The following is a 20551-nucleotide window of genomic DNA, read 5'->3' on the forward strand; positions in this document are numbered from 1 at the left end:
CAAATTTTATAGTTTTCTATAGTACTACATTTTTCTAAAACTGTCTTGTCAATCGGTACGTATTCAGTTTTCGTTTGCAAAATATACTGGTGGTTTGGTAAAAACACAATAGCTTGACCATTAATTATTCGTTCTGGAATTGGTAAACTTCTTACTATTGTCATTTCTTTTTCATCTAAAATCGGAATTTTAATTATGTATACTAAGTGATGATTTTTTATAATTGTAGTAATTTAGTTAGTGGATTTGCTATTTTAGAGAAGTTTTTTATGAACTTCCTGTAATAACCAATAAGTCCTAAGAATTGCTTAATTTGTTTTTGAGTTTTTGGTCTTGGATAATTTTTTACTTTGTCAATTCTATCTGGGTTTGGCTTTATACCTTCTTTTGTAATAACATGCCCTAAATATTCCAGTTCTGGACGCAAATATTTGCATTTATCTGGCTGTAATTTGAGTCCAACTTGTCGTAGTCTTATAAATAAATTCTTCAAATTTTTATTATATTCTTCCAACGTTTTTTCGTAAACAATAATATCTTCAATATATGCAAAACACCTATTACCTATTAGTCCTTTTAATCTATTATTTATCATTCTTTGAAATGTTGGAGGGGATTTTTTAAAACCAAACGGCATTCTATTATATTTATAATGACTTTCGTTTGTGCTAAAAGCTGTTTTTTCTTTGTCCTTGGGATTCATTCCTATTTGATGAAATCCGGAAGCAAGATCAAAACAATAAAAGAATTTAGAATTTCTTAACTGCTGAATTATCTCATCAATACATGGTAAAGGATATTTGTCTAAAATGGTTTTTTCATTTAGTTTTCAATAATCTATTACAATTCGCCATTTTAATTTACCTGAAGCGTCTTTCTCTTTTGGGACTATCCATAATGAATTGAAAGGAGACATACTTTCTCGAAGTATATTTTTCTTCAACATTTCTTCAATTTGTTGGTAAACTTCTTCTTGCAATATAGGTGGTTATCTATATTGTTTTGTATTTACAGATGATCGTCTGTTGTTCTAATTGTATGCTCAGTTAATTTAGTTAAAGGTAAATGATCGTTTCCTAATGGGAAAATGTCGTGAAATTCTGTTATTATTCTTAGTAAGTCTTCTTTTCTTTCTTTGATATGATTTAGTCGTGTTTTAGATAATAATTCTTTAATTCTTTCATTATTGATGAATTGGTACATTTTTTCGTCAGTCATTTTTTTTATAGAATCTAACTCGGTCTGGTGGTTTGCTGTTGATCAATCGTGACTGAAAATTTTGAGTTTTCTCTTGACGTAGTTGTAAACCTCTCAATTTTCCTCTACAGACATCTTCTGTATGTCCTACATTTTTGCAATGGTTGCATTTTTCTATATTTGTCTGTTTACTAAAACTTGGTTTTGGAACTGGGTTCTCATTTCTTGGGTTTCTTGTAAAATTTTCTATTCTTCTTTTATCTTATATTTTATATTTTTTTCTTATATTTTAAATATCTTTATATTTTTTTATATTCACGTTAATTTCTAAGGCAATATTGAAACATTCATTCAAAGTTTTCGGTTTCTGAGGACGAATTCTAATTTTAATTTCTTCACGTATATTTCTTAAGAATGTGCTGACGCTTGCACTTGTTTCTATTTCCTGTCTTACGAAAATTTCTTGAGGTGTTATATTCATACTATCTATAGACTGCCTGATTTTATCCTGACACTGCAAAAATCTTGAGGTGAATGACTTTAAACCTTCATTTTTTCCCATTATACATGAATCGCGAGCCCTTTGAAATGATTCTAAACTTTCCTTTTCTCCAAATAAAATTCGTAAACATTCAAAAAAATCAGCAAATGTTTTAACTGCATCGGTTCTAATTTAAAAATTCATTTCTTGCAATCCTGCTACATAGAGTACACAAGAATATGAAATTTGTTTTTTATTTTGTTTATTGACGATGGAAATACTGATAAAATCACGGAGTATACCAACGCTTTAAAACAAACTTAGCCACACCCTATGAAGGTCGCCGTTCAACGTACGTAAAGTGGACTTATACTCTTGTTCTAAAGATTCGTAGTTTTGTTTTATATACCATACTTCAATGTTACTTTTGAATGTTGGTCTGGATCGTAGTACTGGAAAATCTCGAATTCTGTTTCGTATATTTGGAAAACTCTCTAGATACCTCTCTGTAGACCTGGATATCTGTATCTCTGCTTGGCTAACACTCTGGATAACACTTCGTAGATATGTATATCTGGATCGCTGCTTGGTTAACACTCTGGATAACTCTCTGGATACGTCTTTGTAGATCTGGATAACTCTCTGGATATCGCTTTTGTTGATTCTCTTGCTCACTTTGAATTATGACTTTGTTTATCTGGAACAAGTTCTTGGTTCTGGATATTTAAAGTTTGGATGAACTTCAAAATAATTTTAATTATTTTACCGCTGCCACCAATTATGTTGTCGCCGTAAGAAACAACTAATAATATTAATTTTGTGATTTGGTTACTCAACTGAGAACAAACTCTACTTTATTTATTTAACAAGCAAAGTACAAAAACTTGGAGATAATAAATCCTTTCAAAGCTTCACGGAGTCTTTTTGGAAGACAATTTACTAACCGTGCTATCACTTTAAGTAGCGACTAATTAATCTGACCACACCTGCTTATGCATTAGTTTTAAAGGACTGTGCAATAGTTCCCACTCTTTACAATACACACTCATACTTCATACTGTCGACACCATTTTGAAAAAAATCACTTTTTTTTATAAACAATGTTCAAAAACAATGTTCAAAAACAATGTTCAAAAATATTTTTTTAAAAAAGGAGCTCGTCATGCAATAGCCAGTGAGATAAAGAATATTTGTGATAAGTTTGATTAAAATCAGTTAAAAATTGGCTGAGTTACATTGCACGGCGCGCGAAAAAACGCGTATAAAGTTTTCGGTACGTAAAAGTAGTGTTTTAACTATTGCCTTGAAGATTTTATGTATTCGAAAATAACTATTGCACAAAAACCAAGATTTACTATCATTTTCTAATGGTGCTTGCTAATGACAAATAATAAAATTATATTGACAAGAAGCCGAACCAATGGAGATCTCGTGCTCATATAATTAACTGCATTTGGTTGCATCTGAAGTGCTATAGACTAGAGTTTTTAGTATATTGATAAAAAATTGTTTTTCTTAAAAAGCCCTGCGCCGATTATTTTCTTTGTTGTCTTAAAATAATGCTAAAAAATAAAAATTCAGAATCAGAAAAAACATTTAGAGTTACTGAAAGTTTGAATAAAATTTAGTTCAGGCCAACCGTGCTCAATATGTTATTTTTGGTTTTCAAACAAACCGAAAAGAAAATCATACGAGGTATGCCAACATTTTTGATAATTGTAATTTAACCAATGTAAAATTTTACTTAAATTCACAATACTATCCATATGGTAGTTTGACTTTAAATTTTAAGCAAAATCAATTTTCTATTCTTTATGATATGTATTGTAATTTTTAATCATCATACTGTGGAAAGGGACCTGAACCTATGTTGAATAAAAATAACTTTAAAGGTTATGCAGTATTAGCTATTATAGATTGTTCAAAACAAAATGAGATTTTAAAACAATAATCTGTAGATGCACGCCTGGAATTTGAAGCTAGTTATAAATTTTCCGCTAATTCATGACCGTATTATTCAATACATCTCTCAGTAAAATCAACGCCATTTGCCGTATAAATGCATTTTTGCAAACGAAATCGCTCTCCGAATTGACTCCTGAACATAAGTATCCAATTACAAAGATCCAGCCCCACAGCACCGAAACTTTCCTAAAGATTTATTTGAAATGTTCGAAATATTTAATTGCAATGTTTAGTGAAAATTGTGTAAAGATTTAAATGTCCCACTTGAATAAAAGTTTAGCGCAATACTTTCCTGAACTTTTCAATATTCCGAAAATTTCAAATACCCTGGCGGAATAAAATCACTCAACGTCCACTTTGTAAAGTAGACATTGAGTGGACATTGGGTAGAAACTTGGTAATTCGCAAAAATAAATGTTAAAATGACAAAATATGAAAAAATTTGAGTTGCAAAAGGTAAATAAATATCCAGAGACTCAATTCTAGTAATAATTGCGTTAAATAAAGCATTAAATATTAAAAAATTAATATAAATTGTGCAAAGTAACTTGTCATGCTTACATTCCATTGGTTTTTTTAAAAATATTTTCAATAAATTAATGTAAAACGACGTATAACTTTACACATAATTTAAAAAAATTGTTAAATTCATCAAATTGATGTATTTTTGAGGTTAATTAATTAATAATAATAAAAATTATTTTTAATTTCAATAGTGTTGTGAAATACTATAGAAACTGAATTACCGACCACATGTGATAATAAAAATTTCCCTTTCACGGTATGTAAAGTTATAGTTATGCATAAATGCGTGGTTAAATTGCTCATTCCTAGGGCTAAACTATGTGCAAATTACAGCCCGATCCGATCAACTTTTTTTTCACTTAGTTCGCTACAGGAATTTTACCCCATTTATAATATATAGTCGCATCCTGGCATCAACTTAAAATAACGATCATCATGTCATATTCAATTCAAAATCTATATTCCAGCAGAAGCATATTCAAGGTGACTATTAGTGACTATTAGTGACATCTAAGTATTTATGCATAACTATAACTTTACTTACAGTGAAATCGAACTTTTTATTATCACATGTGGTCGGTAATACAATTTCTATAGTATTTCACAACACTATTGAGATTAAATATAATTTTTATTATTATCAATTAATTAACCTCAAAAATACATCAATTTGATGAATTTAACCATTCTTTAAAATTATGTGTAAAGTTCTACGTCATTTTACATTAATTTATTGAAAATATTAAAAAAAACCAATAGAATGTAAACATGCGACAAGTTACTTTGCACAATTTATATTAATTTTTTAATATTTAATGCTTTATTTAACGCAATTATTACTAGAATTGAGTCTCTGGATATTTATTTACCTTTGCAACTCAAATTTTTTCATATTTTGTCATTTTAACATTTATTTTTGCGAATTACCAAGTTTCTACCCAATGTCCACTCAAAGTCTACTTTACAAAGTGGACGTTGAGTGATTTTATTCCGCCAGGGTAACTCTTTAGGAAAGTTTCGGTACTGTGGGGGAGGTAGTCAACACCAAATATGGATTAAAAATTGTTCTTGAGGTATATAAAAAGTTTAATACCTACCTGCCTTCAAGATTTGTATCCATGTTTACTGATAATTCCATATGCTTCGATCAAATGAAAGTAACAATTGATGCTGGACATTTACGTTTAAAATATATTTTTGGCAAGGTATTTTTCAGTCTTTCTATAAATATCATTTTATTATTAATTGTCTATTCTTAGTAATACTTAATATTCTTTTTTGGACTCAGAATTAGATGATCTTCCAAATAAAAAAATAATTGACGATTTATCTTCATTTCTGCAAATGTTATTAATTAGTTAAATAATTTTGATTATTAATTTAACACCCGTTTATCAAAAATAGTTCATATAGGGTTCGTTGGATGCGGATTTCGATATGCATTGGAATGGTATTTTTAAAATTATTCTAATTTTATTTGTTCGTAAAGTATTACATTTTTTATTAACTTTTGTTAGTTAATTAATTAATATCTCGAAAACAAAAAATAATGCTATTTCAAAAATTTTACCATCGATTTATTATGACTTAAACAATATTCATGATTTTTATCGCGCTTTAAAATGAAGAAGAACATGTTTAAAAGTTATAAACAAATTTTATTTTTTCAAATAATTGTTTAAAAATTAATATTTTTTCAAAACAATAATTTTTTTCTAAAAGTTTAAGGTCTTTTGCGTAAAAAACATTCTCAACATTTCTCTCTATTTTTAGTAGGGAAAAAGTTATGAGTGAAGCAAACAATTATTGCTCTAATTTGTTATTGTAAATATCTCAAAAAATATTAAAAATTTAAATTTGTACACTTATTTAGCACCACTATGACTACAATTTTTGAATTTTGAGAAAAATCCGTGACATGGCCCCGTATTCTCATATAAAATGCCTCATATAAGTGTATATTTACAATGACTTCATGTGCTACAAAAACTAAATATTTTTTTTCTCGGAAACTATAAGACGTACCATCTTTTTCAAGGTCTTAAAATTTTCAGGAAATTGTAGAGAATGTTAATGAATTTTCTGAATAAACTCGAAGATGTACTTTTCCAATTATTTAAACAATTAAAAATTTTTTTTAAGGAAAAAATAAAAATTTTCAATTTTTTTCAAAATTTTTTTCATGAAAGAGCATCTAAATACGAGTATATAAAAAAAATTCATCCCCATTGGTTAAAATTTAGGGAAGTTATAATAAGTCAAAAAAAAATTACAAAAAATTTAAATGTGCAATATTTTGAAAAATATTTTGAATTTTTTAAAAATACTTAGGATTTCTTTTTTTGGGCCTTACAAAAAACCGAAATTATCAATATTATAAAAATTTATCAAAATAGCCTAAATCAGTGCGATCACTTGACGTAGAGTCGCTCTAAAATGTTATTTATGTTGCATTTAATTAAGTACCTCATTAGTATTAAGTTAGAATTAAGATTATATTTAGGTTAAGTTTAATTTTTATAATTAGTAAGATAATTAATAAAAAATTGTATTACGCTTATATCGACAGTATGATAAAAAACGAAATCGACTAATGCTATGAAATAGCAAATTGATACCGACATTCAGTCAAATTGCTACCTAGAATAAAGACAGAATGGTGGATAATTATACTTAATTTTTTTTAAAAATTGTTATTCGGGTCGCTGATTACGAAGATGATGTCAGTTTTCAAAAATAAGGAATGTCAGTGTTAAGAATCAATTTCAAAATAAATCTGGCAACACTGCCTAATGAATATTATTTTCTAAAACATCCTCCATGCAATGTAACTGCGCTGCTACAAGCAGCAGGGCACCGAGACATCCGACACTATAAACTATAAACCCAATATTTTATTTTCCATGTAATTGACCACGCGGCGCAACAAAGTTGTTGCCTATTACCCTTTTGCAGAGTAATATTGTCAACATTGTTAATATATTATAGAGGAATAAATTTAATTTAGAGGAATTTTCTCTTATAAACAAAATTCTTAGAGTAGAATTAAGGGCTGAAGGCAATGCAAGGTGTAAAAGAGGGGTACTGCGGGTATTGGGATGGCTACGGCAACTCACTCGTACCCACCGAACGGACTCCCCCGTCTATAGTGGACCTCAATACTACCATGGATTCCACGTGCTGCGCGCATGTATACACGCGACCGAAGTAACACATACATAGCATCGCATGCCTTTACTCGCTGCCTTGACTCCCCCATTGAGATTTTCCCCTCCCCTACTAGAAGACTACAAGCCATGGGCTACAGCATGAAAACAAACGCACGTGCGTTTTACTCGTGACTCACGCCAAACACAGTAGAACTATACATATATCTAAAATTATGTACAGCAACAATTTGGAATTTTACGTTATTTAAACATTTTATTGCAACTAATTGCAACTTCCCGTTCGCATTAAGATGCCGAAGGGATGTAAATTGCGAGTGTATATATGTATGTATAAAAGGCTATTAGGGGTCATTCATAAACCACGTGGCCCATTTGGGGGAGGGAGGGTGATAGTAAAATGTTACGCTAGGCTACGAGGGGGGAGGGGGGGGGGGTCGAATCCTACAGGAACATAGCTTTTCTTTAAATATATTTTCAAATTCGTGCGGGTTGTGACGTCAGAACCTAAGAAACCGAACTTCGCCAAACACAAAAAACCGTAGCTTAACGAATAAAGTCGAGCCCATTACCTCTTGTCACGCATGTTTTTGTTTACCTGAACCCTGCCTGTGTTTGACAAGTTGATGCCGGTAAAATCCCGGCATGTGAAATAGTTTTTTGATAAGTAAAAAAAGAATGTCTTTATACAGTAAGCTGTTTGAAGCGAATGTTAATAAAAAAATAGAAGATTTACTTCAAAAAAAAAACTAAAAAAGATGCAGGTCGATTAAGTTTTTTTAGAAAGTAGGTAAGTTGTCATTTTTGTTATTTTAAATAACTTTTAGGTTATGTATATAAAGTATGTACGTATGTATATATAGTAGGGTTACCTATAATAAATAAAATTAAAATCTGTGGATTATTAACTTTTCCATATTATTATAAATTGAGAAAAAATAAATGGGCGGATTTATATTGTTTTAAAAAAATATTTAGTATTATTCCAAAGACTATGTTTTGCATTAAAAATACATTGAAGAAATATTATGATTTCATGAGATTTTCTATGAGAACTTAATATTGTATTTAATGTTGTAATATTCTTTATTTTTAAATGAATTTTTTTCAAAATTGTTTAAAAGTAATATTTATTTTTAAAAAAAGTAAATTAAATACTTTTAAAAATTTAATATATAAAGTTGAAGATTAAATTTTTAATTATTTTTTAAGAAAATCATAGATGATAAAAAAATTCTGAAACTATAATTTAAATTTTTTTAATTAATCAAAAATGATTATTGTAGGAATAAACGTTTTTGAAAAAAAGTATATATGAGGCAAAATTCCTGAAATGTCCGAACAAAAAATTAAAAGTTCTCGAATTTAATCCATACTTTTCTAAAATGTTGTTATTGTTGGTGAAAGTCTAAAAATCAATTATTATTGAATTTAATAAAATAGTTTTTGAATTACAACGTTTTTAATTTTTGACTTTTGAAAAAAAAAATTTTTTCAATGTACAATATTTATAAGTAGAATGCATAAAAGTTAACATATATATAATGATTTTTAAAGCTTTTTTGACAAGCTACACGCTGTTAATAAAATTTTTTTTTTAAATAACATTTGACCTTGAGATTCAAGGTCAAAATGTTAATTTACGTTTATCTCAAAATCGGATTTTTTTAAAATTATTTTTAACTATCTCAATGGAAAGCTTGACTAATTTCCTACAAAACATGTAATTTTCAGAGTGGGATCTTTTAAAGTTTTTGAGATATTAATTAATTAATTAATTAATGTTTATAACAAATTAAATATATTACAAACGAATAAAGTTACCGTAATTCTGAAGTTAGGAATTGAAAGTTAACGTAATTCCGCATCCAACGAGCCCTATATGAAGTATTTTGGATAAGTAGATTGTTAATAAACAATTAGTTAACATTGCAATTGTTTATAACCAATCTACTTATCCAAAATACTTCATATAGGGCTCGTTGGATGCGGAATTACGTTAACTTTCAATTACTAACTTCAGAATTACGGTAACTTTATTCGTTTGTAAAATATTTTGATTTGTTATAAACATTAATTAATTAATTAATTAATATCTCAAAAACTTTAAAAGATCCCACTCTGAAAATTACATATTTTGTAGGAAATTTGTCAAGCTTTCCATTGAGATAGTTAAAAATAATTTTAAAAAATCCGATTTTGAGATAAACGTAAATTAACATTTTGACCTTGAATTTCAAGGTCAAATGTTATTTAAAAAAAAAAATTTATTAACAGCGTGTAGCTCGTCAAAAAAGCTTTAAAAATCATTATATATATGTTAACTTTTATGCATTCTTGAAAAAAATAGAAAGTTATTATCTTTAAAAAAGGCCAAAGCTGAAAGACAAAAAAATAAAGACTTCAGAGGAGGCAACTTTTCAATGAGTTAATAAAAGAAAATCCGAATCTAGCAAAAGATTCGCATGTAAGATATGCTGTATTTATCAGATATTATCGTAAGTTATATAATATTTATCAGATTTTTTTAAACAAGATCTATTTAAAATAAATATTAAAATAGAAAATGTTTTTAAAAGCTTCTGATTGCGACAAAATTTTTAACAAATATAATAATGATTAATTATTGTAGAAATAAATTGATTTTTTAAATTAGGTTCGAGAGATTGAAGGCAGGCCACGTCTTGAAGAGGATCAAACAGAACTATTGAAAGCCATAATCGACATTGTAATGTTTGGTGGAGCAGCGGATAGTCGTCGACGAACTGAATTAATACGTAGCTGCAAAACTCTAAAGGACCTGCACACTGAGCTGGAAGCACGAGGCTTTATAATTTCTCCAAGTGGAGCATACCTCAGACTTGTGCCTAGAAACTGTTCCACAATCGAAGGAAAAATACATATTAATACAGTGCCGGTAAAACTGTGCAGAGCTCAAACTGAAATGAGGAACGACCATTGCAATGGAAAATTTTGTACAGCATCGATAATGTAATTCTTATAAGTTTTTTTATTTTTTAAATTAAGTGTTTTTAGCTTAATTTTCACTGTTTTTCACAGAACTTTAGAACAATTAATTTCAATTCTCGGTCCTAGTCAAGTGGCTGTCATCTCACAGGCTGATAAAAGTAAAGTGCCTCTCGGACTTACAGCTGCCAAACATCAAGCACCGATATTGATGCATTTAGAGTACCGAGTTCTATTGCCCTATCATGATTAGGTGGTAGCACCACAACACAAGCTCATTCCAAGCGTTTACGCTGGAATAATTGTTCAAGACGACAAGATCGGCGACCCTAAATCGGTCTCGTATTCCGGACCCACGTATATCGCCATTCGCAGCGCCAAACACTGTTCAAGCAATGCAGCAACTAACGCTTTTGACTTTGAAAATCTTTTAAATGTGGAATCATTTGAACCGATATTTTATGGTGAAAACATTAATAAAAATAACAATTACTATTATATGTAATATTCTAAGTTAATTGAAATATTTTTTACAGATGAAAAAAGCAATAGCGGAAAAATCAAACCGGTGGTAGCAATTATGACAGATGGCGGGCCGGATGAAAATCCGTGCTATGCGAAAGTAATTGCCCAAGCTATAAACGACTTTAAAAAATATGACTTAGATGCTATGTTTAAAATCACAAACTCTCCAGGACGCAGTTGCTATAATCGTGTCGAGAGACGAATGGCGCCTATAAGCCGTGAATTATCCGCCCTAATACTGCCTCATGACCATTACGGCACTCACCTCGGCAACGGTTCTAAAACAATTGATGTGGATCTCGAATTAAAAAACTTTGAATTCGCTGGAAAAGCACTTGCAGAAGTCTGGAGTAGTATGGTTATAGACCAGTATCCAGTTACTGCGGAGTATGTCAGTCCAGATTGTATAGCTTCCGATCCAGAACCTGTATCTCCTGAATGGTTTAATACACATGTTCAAGAAAGCCAATACTTCTTGCAGGTCTTGTTTACTAACATTAATAATTTTTGTTCCATTTTTCGCAAACAATTTTATTTTTATTTTTTTTTAATTCTAGATTGTAAAGTGCATTGACAGAGATTGCTGTGGTGACTGGAGAAGCAGTTTAAAAGATGTTCTACCTCTGAGCAATCGATTTCTTCCATCACCCTTCCCGCTACACAGAACTAATTTGGGTACACTTGAGATTCCCAGTCCAAAAGACAACAACGTAACTAAACATAGTTTTCATGACCTCTGTCTGAATCAGGCTATTGCTATAAAACCAGTGACAGCAAATGGTTTCAAGGTTCCACATGACTATTATTGTCCGTCAGTACGCGATCAGGTGTAAGGTGAGAGTAATTGTATGTTTTAAAACTTAGTCTTTATTTCTTTATTATTAACTTCATCACTTCGTGAGTTTTTTAATTAATTGAAATCAGTGATGATTTTAAAATTTAGAGTAACCACACAGTTTTCTTTTATTTTTAGATAGAACCTGTGAATTTATGCACAATGACTTGACACCAATTGCTAAGCAAAAAGTAAAAAAAAAACTTGCGAAACGGAAAAATGAGGTATTATGCGAAGTGCATTCAATGAGATCTGATTCACCGACGCCTGATTCACTGATACCTATAATAGAATGCTTTGAAGAAAATGATGTCGAAGCAGAGCAAAATTTTTTACTTGTTCTTCAAGAAGCGGAGACATTTCCCGTAATTCCTAATATGATGAGTGGCTAAAATCACCGTTTACATCTTTGTACCTTATCGTGATATTCTTGATCTCTAATGTATAAAATATTTATATGAATAAAGTTATAATAAAACAGCTGGTGCATTATGTCGAACATCCACGGAAATCGTGCAAATTTTAATAAGATCGATCCCATTTGATTCAGGAGACAAACTGTAGTACGCATTAGTGTGGATAGTTAACAACTTTCGAGAACCATATTTTCTTGCGTCTCAGCAATTTTTGTTTTTGCCATAGCTTTAAATTTGTATTTTTTTCCAGTCTTATTTGTTCTCTCTTCTTCAATCCCCACTTATAATAATAAGACGTTCAAGTACCATCGTATTCTAAAGTATTCAATTTTTTTTCTTTACATTCAAGACATAATCCAAGCATACACTTTTCTAATCTTTTACCGTCACAAGTCATATCAGACATTATCTCACTCAAATTATTAGACTCTATAATAATTTTTAACTCTCTCAACTTATCAAGTTTTAATTGCATATTAAGGTGTTTCACACATGTATTCCTAGCATTACATTTTAAATAGACAACAAAAAATGGTTTGTATTTTAAAAAAGTATTAAAGCAGATGTACGTATTTCGATTCTTTAAAAACTGATTGTATAAATTGGATAATGTATCATTACAGTACCTTTTCAACTTTCGTTCTTTTAAATGTGTTTTAAAATCGTTTTTATTAGCAGACTGAGTCGTATTTTCATCATCGATAAAAAAATTTAGAATCTCTTGCTGCAAGGATTGTCGTTTTTCATTATTTCTGACTTGTTTTTCCAAAATGAAACCAGGTTTATGAATGTTAGTCGAGTAACGTTTTAAAGATATCATAGGCTTTAACCTTTTTAAATACTTATATTTCTTAATAATTTTTCCTGCGACAACTTTAGATGTAGTAGTTTTTTCTACAGATGAAGCAGTCTTATAATTCTCCTTTATTTGTTTTTGTAAACCAAATGAAAAACGTAGTTCCTTTTGAACTTCTTTCCTTCCTAATTTTATCGTTTGGGCTGCTTTTTTACTTGGTGATGGCGATTTACTGACATTTGAACATATTTTCAATCTTTCAGCTCTTTTCTTGTATTTATTTGAAAGTCGCTTCAAGGTAGTATTCTCTTTTTCTAATACTTTTTTTTCCTTCTCTAATCTTTCAATTTTATTTTTAAGTATACTCCGATTTCTCCTCGATCTACGAGCTCCAACAATTTTACAAGATACTTTGGGTAAATTAGGAATTTCACTAAAGCATTCTGAATTTTGCAGTTTTTTCGATTCTCTTTGTTTTCGTTTTTTTATTTTCCATTTGTTTCTCAATTTCGTTTGTTCAATTTTCGTCAGATTATTCCCTTCTTTATTCCCAACATAAATATGTTACTTGATAAGCAACACAAGCTGTCAGATTTCTTAAAGAAATAAAACTTTTTGCTAATAATTGACTTATATATAAGATATTAAGTATTTACTTACCATTTTACGGACGGGACAGTAGTGGACACTAGGTTATAACCATTAGTCAATTATTTTTCTGCCCCGCTATATAATTTTGACGATACAGACCAGAACATTCTAATTGTCTTGACGTTTTGAGGTTATTCGTCTATTATTGTAGCGTCGGTTAAACAGTGAGGGGAAGCGTGTAATTAATTCGTAGTGAGTGTGTGAAAATGAATACATTATGGCAGAATATAAAATATGAAAATGAGTGACACGTCTTGAAAAATTTTTTTAAAAATAATATTCTTGAATTTGATACAAAGAAATTAATGGATTTTAAAATATAAGAATTAAAGATTATAAAGAATTTTGCTTAAAGCTAATAAAAAGGATATACATGTATTAATTATTGTAGGCAATGTAGTGCAAGTGCCTCGAGGACAGGGACAGTAGGGGACATTTAGTCTGCTTTTTAGTCTATCATTTCGGTTTAAAGCACCTCAAAGTTCTTTTAAGTAAATAAAAAATTAGAGTATGTTAGGTAATAATTAAATAAACCAAAAAATATTTATTTACTAGCTAGAATTTTTTTTTTTTACCAAGGGACATGAATTTTACCTTTTAAATGAAATGAGCCATATATATATTTGCAATTGACACAAATTAGGACCAATAAATTTGTACTTATGGCTGCGGATAATTATAATTCCGTTACAAAAAAAATAATAACCGCAATTGTAATTTACAATGGCAGTTATAATGTGACGATAATTATTTCTGAAAAGTATCATATTCCAATTGTTTCCGTTCTCACGGAAAGCAGTGCAAAAATCGAAACATTTGCAAAACGCATCATCCAATGGGCATTGTGATAATTCCCTACCTTCATTCCCCATTACCACCAAAACCTTACTTCATCCCACCTGAGTACGAAGTCAAAGACTAAAGGCATGTAAGAAAAATTTTAACAGAGCAGTACAACTTTCCATTTTCATCAATCAACATCTCTCCTGGCTCTAGCGTGGCAGAGAGGTTAACTTGAAAATTGGAAACGCCGCGACTTAGCCCGTCTGCGTGTCGAATCCAGGTTCAATCTTTAGTTAAAAGTAAGCTTGGGCGGACGAAAACAAATTTAAATTCTCCAAATTAGCGGAGTCCCGTGGGAACCAGTTGAGTGAAAATTGCAATTAGTATAATATATAATAATTGGAATTTTTGTTGTCGGAACCGGCCAGTCCGTACGTGAGTGCCTGAGCTGTCCCTATTTGGTGGACCTACAAAAGCAAAACGCTACCAACCTTGTTTGCCCGCAGAGCGACGCTGTAAAACCCGTGCGTAGGCGACGCAAGCGGTAATTGAAAGTAAGACGACAAGTATCGTTCCTACATTTGAAATATTAATTTTTCTTTTCTATTTCCTTTTATATTGTAATTTCAAAAAAATTCCCATCAATAAATGATCGCATGTAAAATGAAATTTCTAGTTTTCTTTATTTATAATACTCCTCTAAATTCACTAATTACTAGATCTTCCTCTATACCAATATAGTGGCTTGGCAGGAACGTTTATGGATAAACGATCCCACATATAATAAACAGAGTTCGACTTTCTTTTCTCACACTCTTGGAAAAACTTGGATTCTGTTAGCTTGGTGCCTCCCCCTAATCTGAAAATTCTTAATTTTCATTATACAATTTTTCCGGTTCGTAACAGGCAGATCCAATATGGCGGACAATAAAATATACATTTTATTTTTTTTTAAATTGTTATTCGGGGGTTTATTGGGTCGCTGATTACGAATATAATGTCGGTTGTTAAAAATAAGGAAAGGCAGATCCAATATGGTGGACAATAAAATATAAATTTTATTTATTTATTTTAAAAATTTTATTCGGGGTTTTTTTGGATCGCCGATTACGAATATGATGTCGATTTTTAAAAATAAGAAGTGGCAAATATGATTACTTTTGAAAAAAAGTCCGCCATATTGGATCCGCCATTATGAATTTTGAAAATCTGACTTCAGATTCGGAATCAGCGACCCCGAAAACCCTCGAATAATCTATTTGAGGACAATTTCGTTAAATTATTGGACAAAAAAATAGTTTGAGTCAGACCATCAGACAGTTTCAGACCATCTATTCCATGACGTATATAGACGTCATTAACCGCCAAAGGGTTAAAAAGTGACTATTGTTATGTAGTATGCGACTATCTTAACCTGCAAGTGAGAAATATTAAATCAAATGCTTTATTCTTTTAAAATTTGTATAATATGTCTTCTTTTGATAAAATAGCTTCCGGCGCTATATATCACGGTACTATATGGGCAAATCCACAGAACCGGCCGATTTTTACTTATCAAGATGAAAATTTTCCACATAGCAAGCACACCTTTTATTTATGGTTTACTTTCTTTAAAATATATTCAAGAACAATTATCTTCTTGCGTGATTCATTTTATTTTAATGCCGTTTGAGTTAAAAGCCAAAAACGAAAATATTATTTTTCTTCTGGAAATTATAATTAAAAATGGCATTTCTTTTTTTTTTTATATATTATTTGAAATATCTGCAAAACATTTTGAATAATAAAATATGATAAAATACAAATAATTAATTTTTTAATTATCAAAAATAAATTATTTATATTTTATCATATTTTATTATATATTTTATTTATTAGCATTTAATTTTTTATTTCTGTAAATTAAATTGTTTACTTACTAATTTTGATATTAACTATTTTAACCAACAAACTGACATTATTGACATCGATTTTGATATAACTTTGAAAATAAAACAAATGAAAGGATAATTCATTTTTCACGATTAACTAGTTAAATTTCGATAAATTTTTTTTTATTTTTAATTTTTAGACGTTATAAATTGAAAATATAATTTGGCGTTTGCATACAAGAATTATAATAATGTCTTTATATAATCACACATGTTTTCAACTCATTATATTTTATCCTGTAGTTGTGCTACTGAAAAAAGGCTAAGTTGAAAATGGTTCACGCTTAAACATAGAGTGATAATTATTGGAATATTTTCTTTAATTCTGATTGCACTCTATTCTATGATACATACATTTGTTCGTCTGTTCACAAGCAATAAGCTCCAATTTGAAAAATTCAAATCGAATAATCGCCGCAAAAGATATTTACAAAAATGTATAGACATTTCATTATTATAAAATAATGAGTAACGCTACTTTCAACGACTATCATTTCTTTTTATTTAAGAGCACATATTTTTTATTACTTTCAAAACATTCTTCAATAAGTAAACTATAATTCACCACAGTTTGGAATTGTTCGGATCTATGCCGAACAAGTTATACCTATAAGAATTAAAATTTATACCTGGAGTAACACCGTAAATTTCATTTTTTAAGTTACTTAATTCGATTTTATTTTTTATAAAAGACTAGAAGGTTCACATTTATTCAATTTTCTTATTTCAATAGGTTCTCAGAGATATTACAAAATGGTTGAAGTATGAAAATAATTAATATAATACTTCTAAAATAGAAAAATATATGAGTAACATGAAATCGGCCGGTTCTGTGGATTTGCCCATATGCGTGATTCTCCATAAAGTGGGTTATTTCATGTCTTTTAATTATATCTTCTAAACATCTTAACATTTAATTATCAGCATGGAACGAAAATATTGTTTAAACATCTCTTAACTATTATACCTTATAAAATACTATATTTTTGTACATAAATTTTGTGTAAAACAATATTTTATTGGTGGAAAACAGCAATTCAGTATGACCTAACCTCTGAGTACCAAACTTTAAAATGCTATAACTCATAAAAACCGTACTATCTTTAATTATTCAATTAATATTTTTAAAGTTTAACTCAAAAGGTTCAATTTTTATAAATACAATTTTTCATTACATCAATTTAAGTACTGATAATTATTGAAATAAAAGTGTCTTTGAAAATCTTCATTCCAGCTCGACAAAGGATAAACGTGTATAAATATACTATAAGACTTGCACTTTTTGCCTCAAAATTATATGGAAATCGAAAAAAGACATGCCACTTCTCAAATCCTTATGAGAGATTAGAAAATAAACTATATTTCTCTTATTTTCAAGTAAAATCACTAAAAAAAACACTGCGTATTATTATTAATTCCTTTGTCATGCCATGTCAGAACTTCCGTATTTGAATATATATATATATATTAATAAAAAACCGATGAAAACTTAAAGCGTGATACGATAAAACTTTATGCCAAGCCATTTTTTATTTGCTTTAGTTTAAAAAGTGTACAAATGGATTTTGTAAAAATTTCCTTTGTCGTGGAGTCCTTTGTCATGCGAAGACATTTTCATGCAGTAGGTGTGAAGCAAGCAAAAAATGTACCCGTGCATGAAAATTTACTTAAAACAAGTAATACACTTTAAATTTTTCCACGGTTTACACATTTAATTCAATACAATTTAAAATACAATAAAAATAAACCATTTAACTTATAATTTATAATGTATATAAAAAGATATAAATTTCAATGCCCCTCGTTGATACGCCCTTGAATTGTGATTGAGGTTATTTTTCTCGTTTATTTTTTACATGTCATTTTTGCTGTTCTACTAAAAGTAGTGGTAAAATAATATGGATTTTCCAACAAAAAAACAAATGACCAAACAAAAAAAAGCGAAAGTTGAAAAAGAGCGACGTGAAAGAATCCCGAACGATCCTGTAGAAGAAGCTAAAGAAAAATTAAAGCGGCATTTGAGGTTAGTTTTCTATCATTTACTACTATTATAATATTGAAATTACATTATTTGTGCATTGTAAAAAATATTGTAAAGTTTATAATATTTGATTAAATGTTCTATATCAACATTTTTGAATTATATACACATAATAATAGGTACGCGAAAGCCAAAGATAGTGGAAAGATTTTATCAAGAAAAAATATGACTAAACAAGAAGTCGCGGTTGTGAGAAAAAAAGAAAGAGAAAATTACAAACTTCGTCAACAAAATAAAGTTGATTAAAATAATAATTTAGAAGCTACGTCGAATGTCGTTAAGGAAAATTTGGTTGATTCTGGTCCCCTTTCTCAAAAATGTAATGAAAATAATTTGCAGGATTTATGTAATAAGTGAAAAAGCTGCGATAATACGGAAAATGAAATTATTGATATTGAGGTAACAAAAAATGCTAAGGATTTTGTAGAACGCATTAGCAAACAAAAAAAGGTCGGTCGGAAAAAAGTTTTACGTAACAGAAGTAAAACTGTCAGAGACTTGCAAGAAACAAAATTGAATATTAAAAATTTGAACACAAAAAATCATAAACTTAAGCGATCAGTTTGGATGTTGTCTAAAAGACTCCATAGAATTCAGAATAAAGTTTCACTTTCACCGAAATCGAAAGTTAGAAAATATTTAAAAAATAAAAGAATTCGTGACAAGGATATAGAAAAAAACGTGTGTTTAATGAAGTTTTACAAACTGAATTGAAGCAAAGTATAAATAACGCAAAGGACTTAAAAACGAAAAACAACTTTTACAATGCTATTTGCATTATATGTGCGAATGATGAATGTTAAAAGAAAGTAAATCTTTGTTAAATGTAAAAAATGACATAAATATGGTACTAATAATAGAAAAAGTCAAGTTAAGAAAAGTCGTAATATAGTTATTGTAAATTCAGTGAAACAATTTTCTTTGAAGGATAACGTTAGTCTTCAATGTCCGGGCAAGAAGGATTTCGTTACAAAAAATTAAATCAAGATGCAGAAAAAATATTTAACAGCTACATTAAAAGAACTGCATCAAAAGTTTTTGAATTCTGTTGATTTCATTGTCAGTTATTCTACTTTTTGCAGGCTTTGAATATTTTGGGTTTTACAACCAACAATGACAGCAAGAAATACTTGTCTGTGTATTATTCATGAAAATATAAAACTTTTAATCTTTAGAATGAATTCAGCACACCTTGTTAAAGAATTTAATTTTAATCATATATTAACTTCTGTATGCTGTAACATTAAAAATGAAAACTGTTTAATACAGAGTTGCCAATGACCCTACCTAAACGCTACTGCGCTTGCGCTACGACAACTCTCTTATAGGCCGAAAAAAGCGCGCTTATATAAAATGCTTAATAATAAGAAAACGTTAATAAAGCAACAATATAAAAATATTTTCACTATTGAATTTATTTTTTTTGTTAATTATATTGCTTCTTAATAAAAAAAATATTAATTTACATAATGTACACTTAAGTATGTAAAAATAATAATAATAATTATAATATTAATAATTTTGTTATATTTATATGATTATTGTTATTATTTTTTTATAAAATATATAATCTATTATTATTATCATCAATTTAATATTTAATAATTAATTATCTAATATATTATTTATTTTTTTATTATCATTAAATTGTTATTAATTAATTATCTATGATATATACATATATATTTTTTGAAAAATTTATCGAAATTTTTTTGTACTTTATTATGAGGAAAATTTGAATTGGGAAAAAAGTACAAAAAAACATTCGGTCATTTTTTTGAAATATATATAGATGTAATACATTCATAGATATTATTTTAATAATAATTAATTAATAAATATTATATTGATGATAATAATAATAGATTATGAACATTTTATTTAAAAAATAATGACAATGATGATATAAATATAATAAAATTATTATTATTATTATTATTATTATTATTATTATTATTATTATATACTTAAGTATATTAAGGAAATTAGTATTTTTTTATTAGGAAGCAATATAATTAACGAAAAAAAATAAATTCAATACTGAAAATATTTTTATATTGCTTTATTAAAGTTTTCTTATTATTAATAGTTTTATATAAGCGCGCTTTTTTCGACCTATAAGAGAGTTGTCGTAGCGCAAGCGCAGTAGCGTTTAGGTAGGGTCATTGGCAACTCTGGTTTAATAAGAAAATGTCAAATCTGCAAAAATAAATCAGTTGAATTTAATCCATGTGAAAATAATAAAATTATTTACTGGAAACAATGGGTAAC

General features: G+C 28.8%; 2 protein-coding genes across 14 annotated transcripts in view; both read left to right on the plus strand.

The window, feature by feature from the left end:
- The window catches only part of LOC127278580 (potassium voltage-gated channel protein eag), a 1151741-nt gene that overhangs the window by 149529 nt on the left and 981661 nt on the right, over positions 1 to 20551 (plus strand). The window lies entirely within an intron of this gene.
- On the plus strand, positions 10404 to 11924 carry LOC127278594 (uncharacterized). 2 transcript variants are annotated; one of them, XM_051300392.1, is made up of 4 exons: positions 10404 to 10766; positions 10839 to 11308; positions 11385 to 11661; positions 11801 to 11924. In XM_051300392.1, exons 2-3 carry the CDS (start codon positions 10883 to 10885, stop codon positions 11658 to 11660), a joined length of 702 nt encoding a protein of 233 aa, XP_051156349.1. In that variant the 5' UTR covers positions 10404 to 10766; positions 10839 to 10882; the 3' UTR covers position 11661; positions 11801 to 11924. The 2 variants fall into 2 exon arrangements, with proteins under 2 accessions (XP_051156349.1, XP_051156350.1); XM_051300393.1 differs by having other exon boundaries at positions 10404 to 11308.

The sequence above is a fragment of the Leptopilina boulardi genome, unplaced genomic scaffold (genome assembly GCF_019393585.1).
Source record: "Leptopilina boulardi isolate dan_hultmark-lab unplaced genomic scaffold, ZJU_Lbou_2.1 LbouV2_208, whole genome shotgun sequence".
NCBI lineage: Eukaryota > Metazoa > Arthropoda > Insecta > Hymenoptera > Figitidae > Leptopilina > Leptopilina boulardi.

Excerpts from the sequence above, each read along its gene's own strand:
- LOC127278594 (XM_051300393.1), top strand. The coding sequence starts at position 10,883 with ATGACAGATGGCGGGCCGGATGAAAATCCGTGCTATGCGAAAGTAATT. Across the intron at positions 11,309-11,384 it reads AAAGCCAATACTTCTTGCAG|ATTGTAAAGTGCATTGACAG; the intron begins GTCTTGTTTACT and ends TTTTAATTCTAG.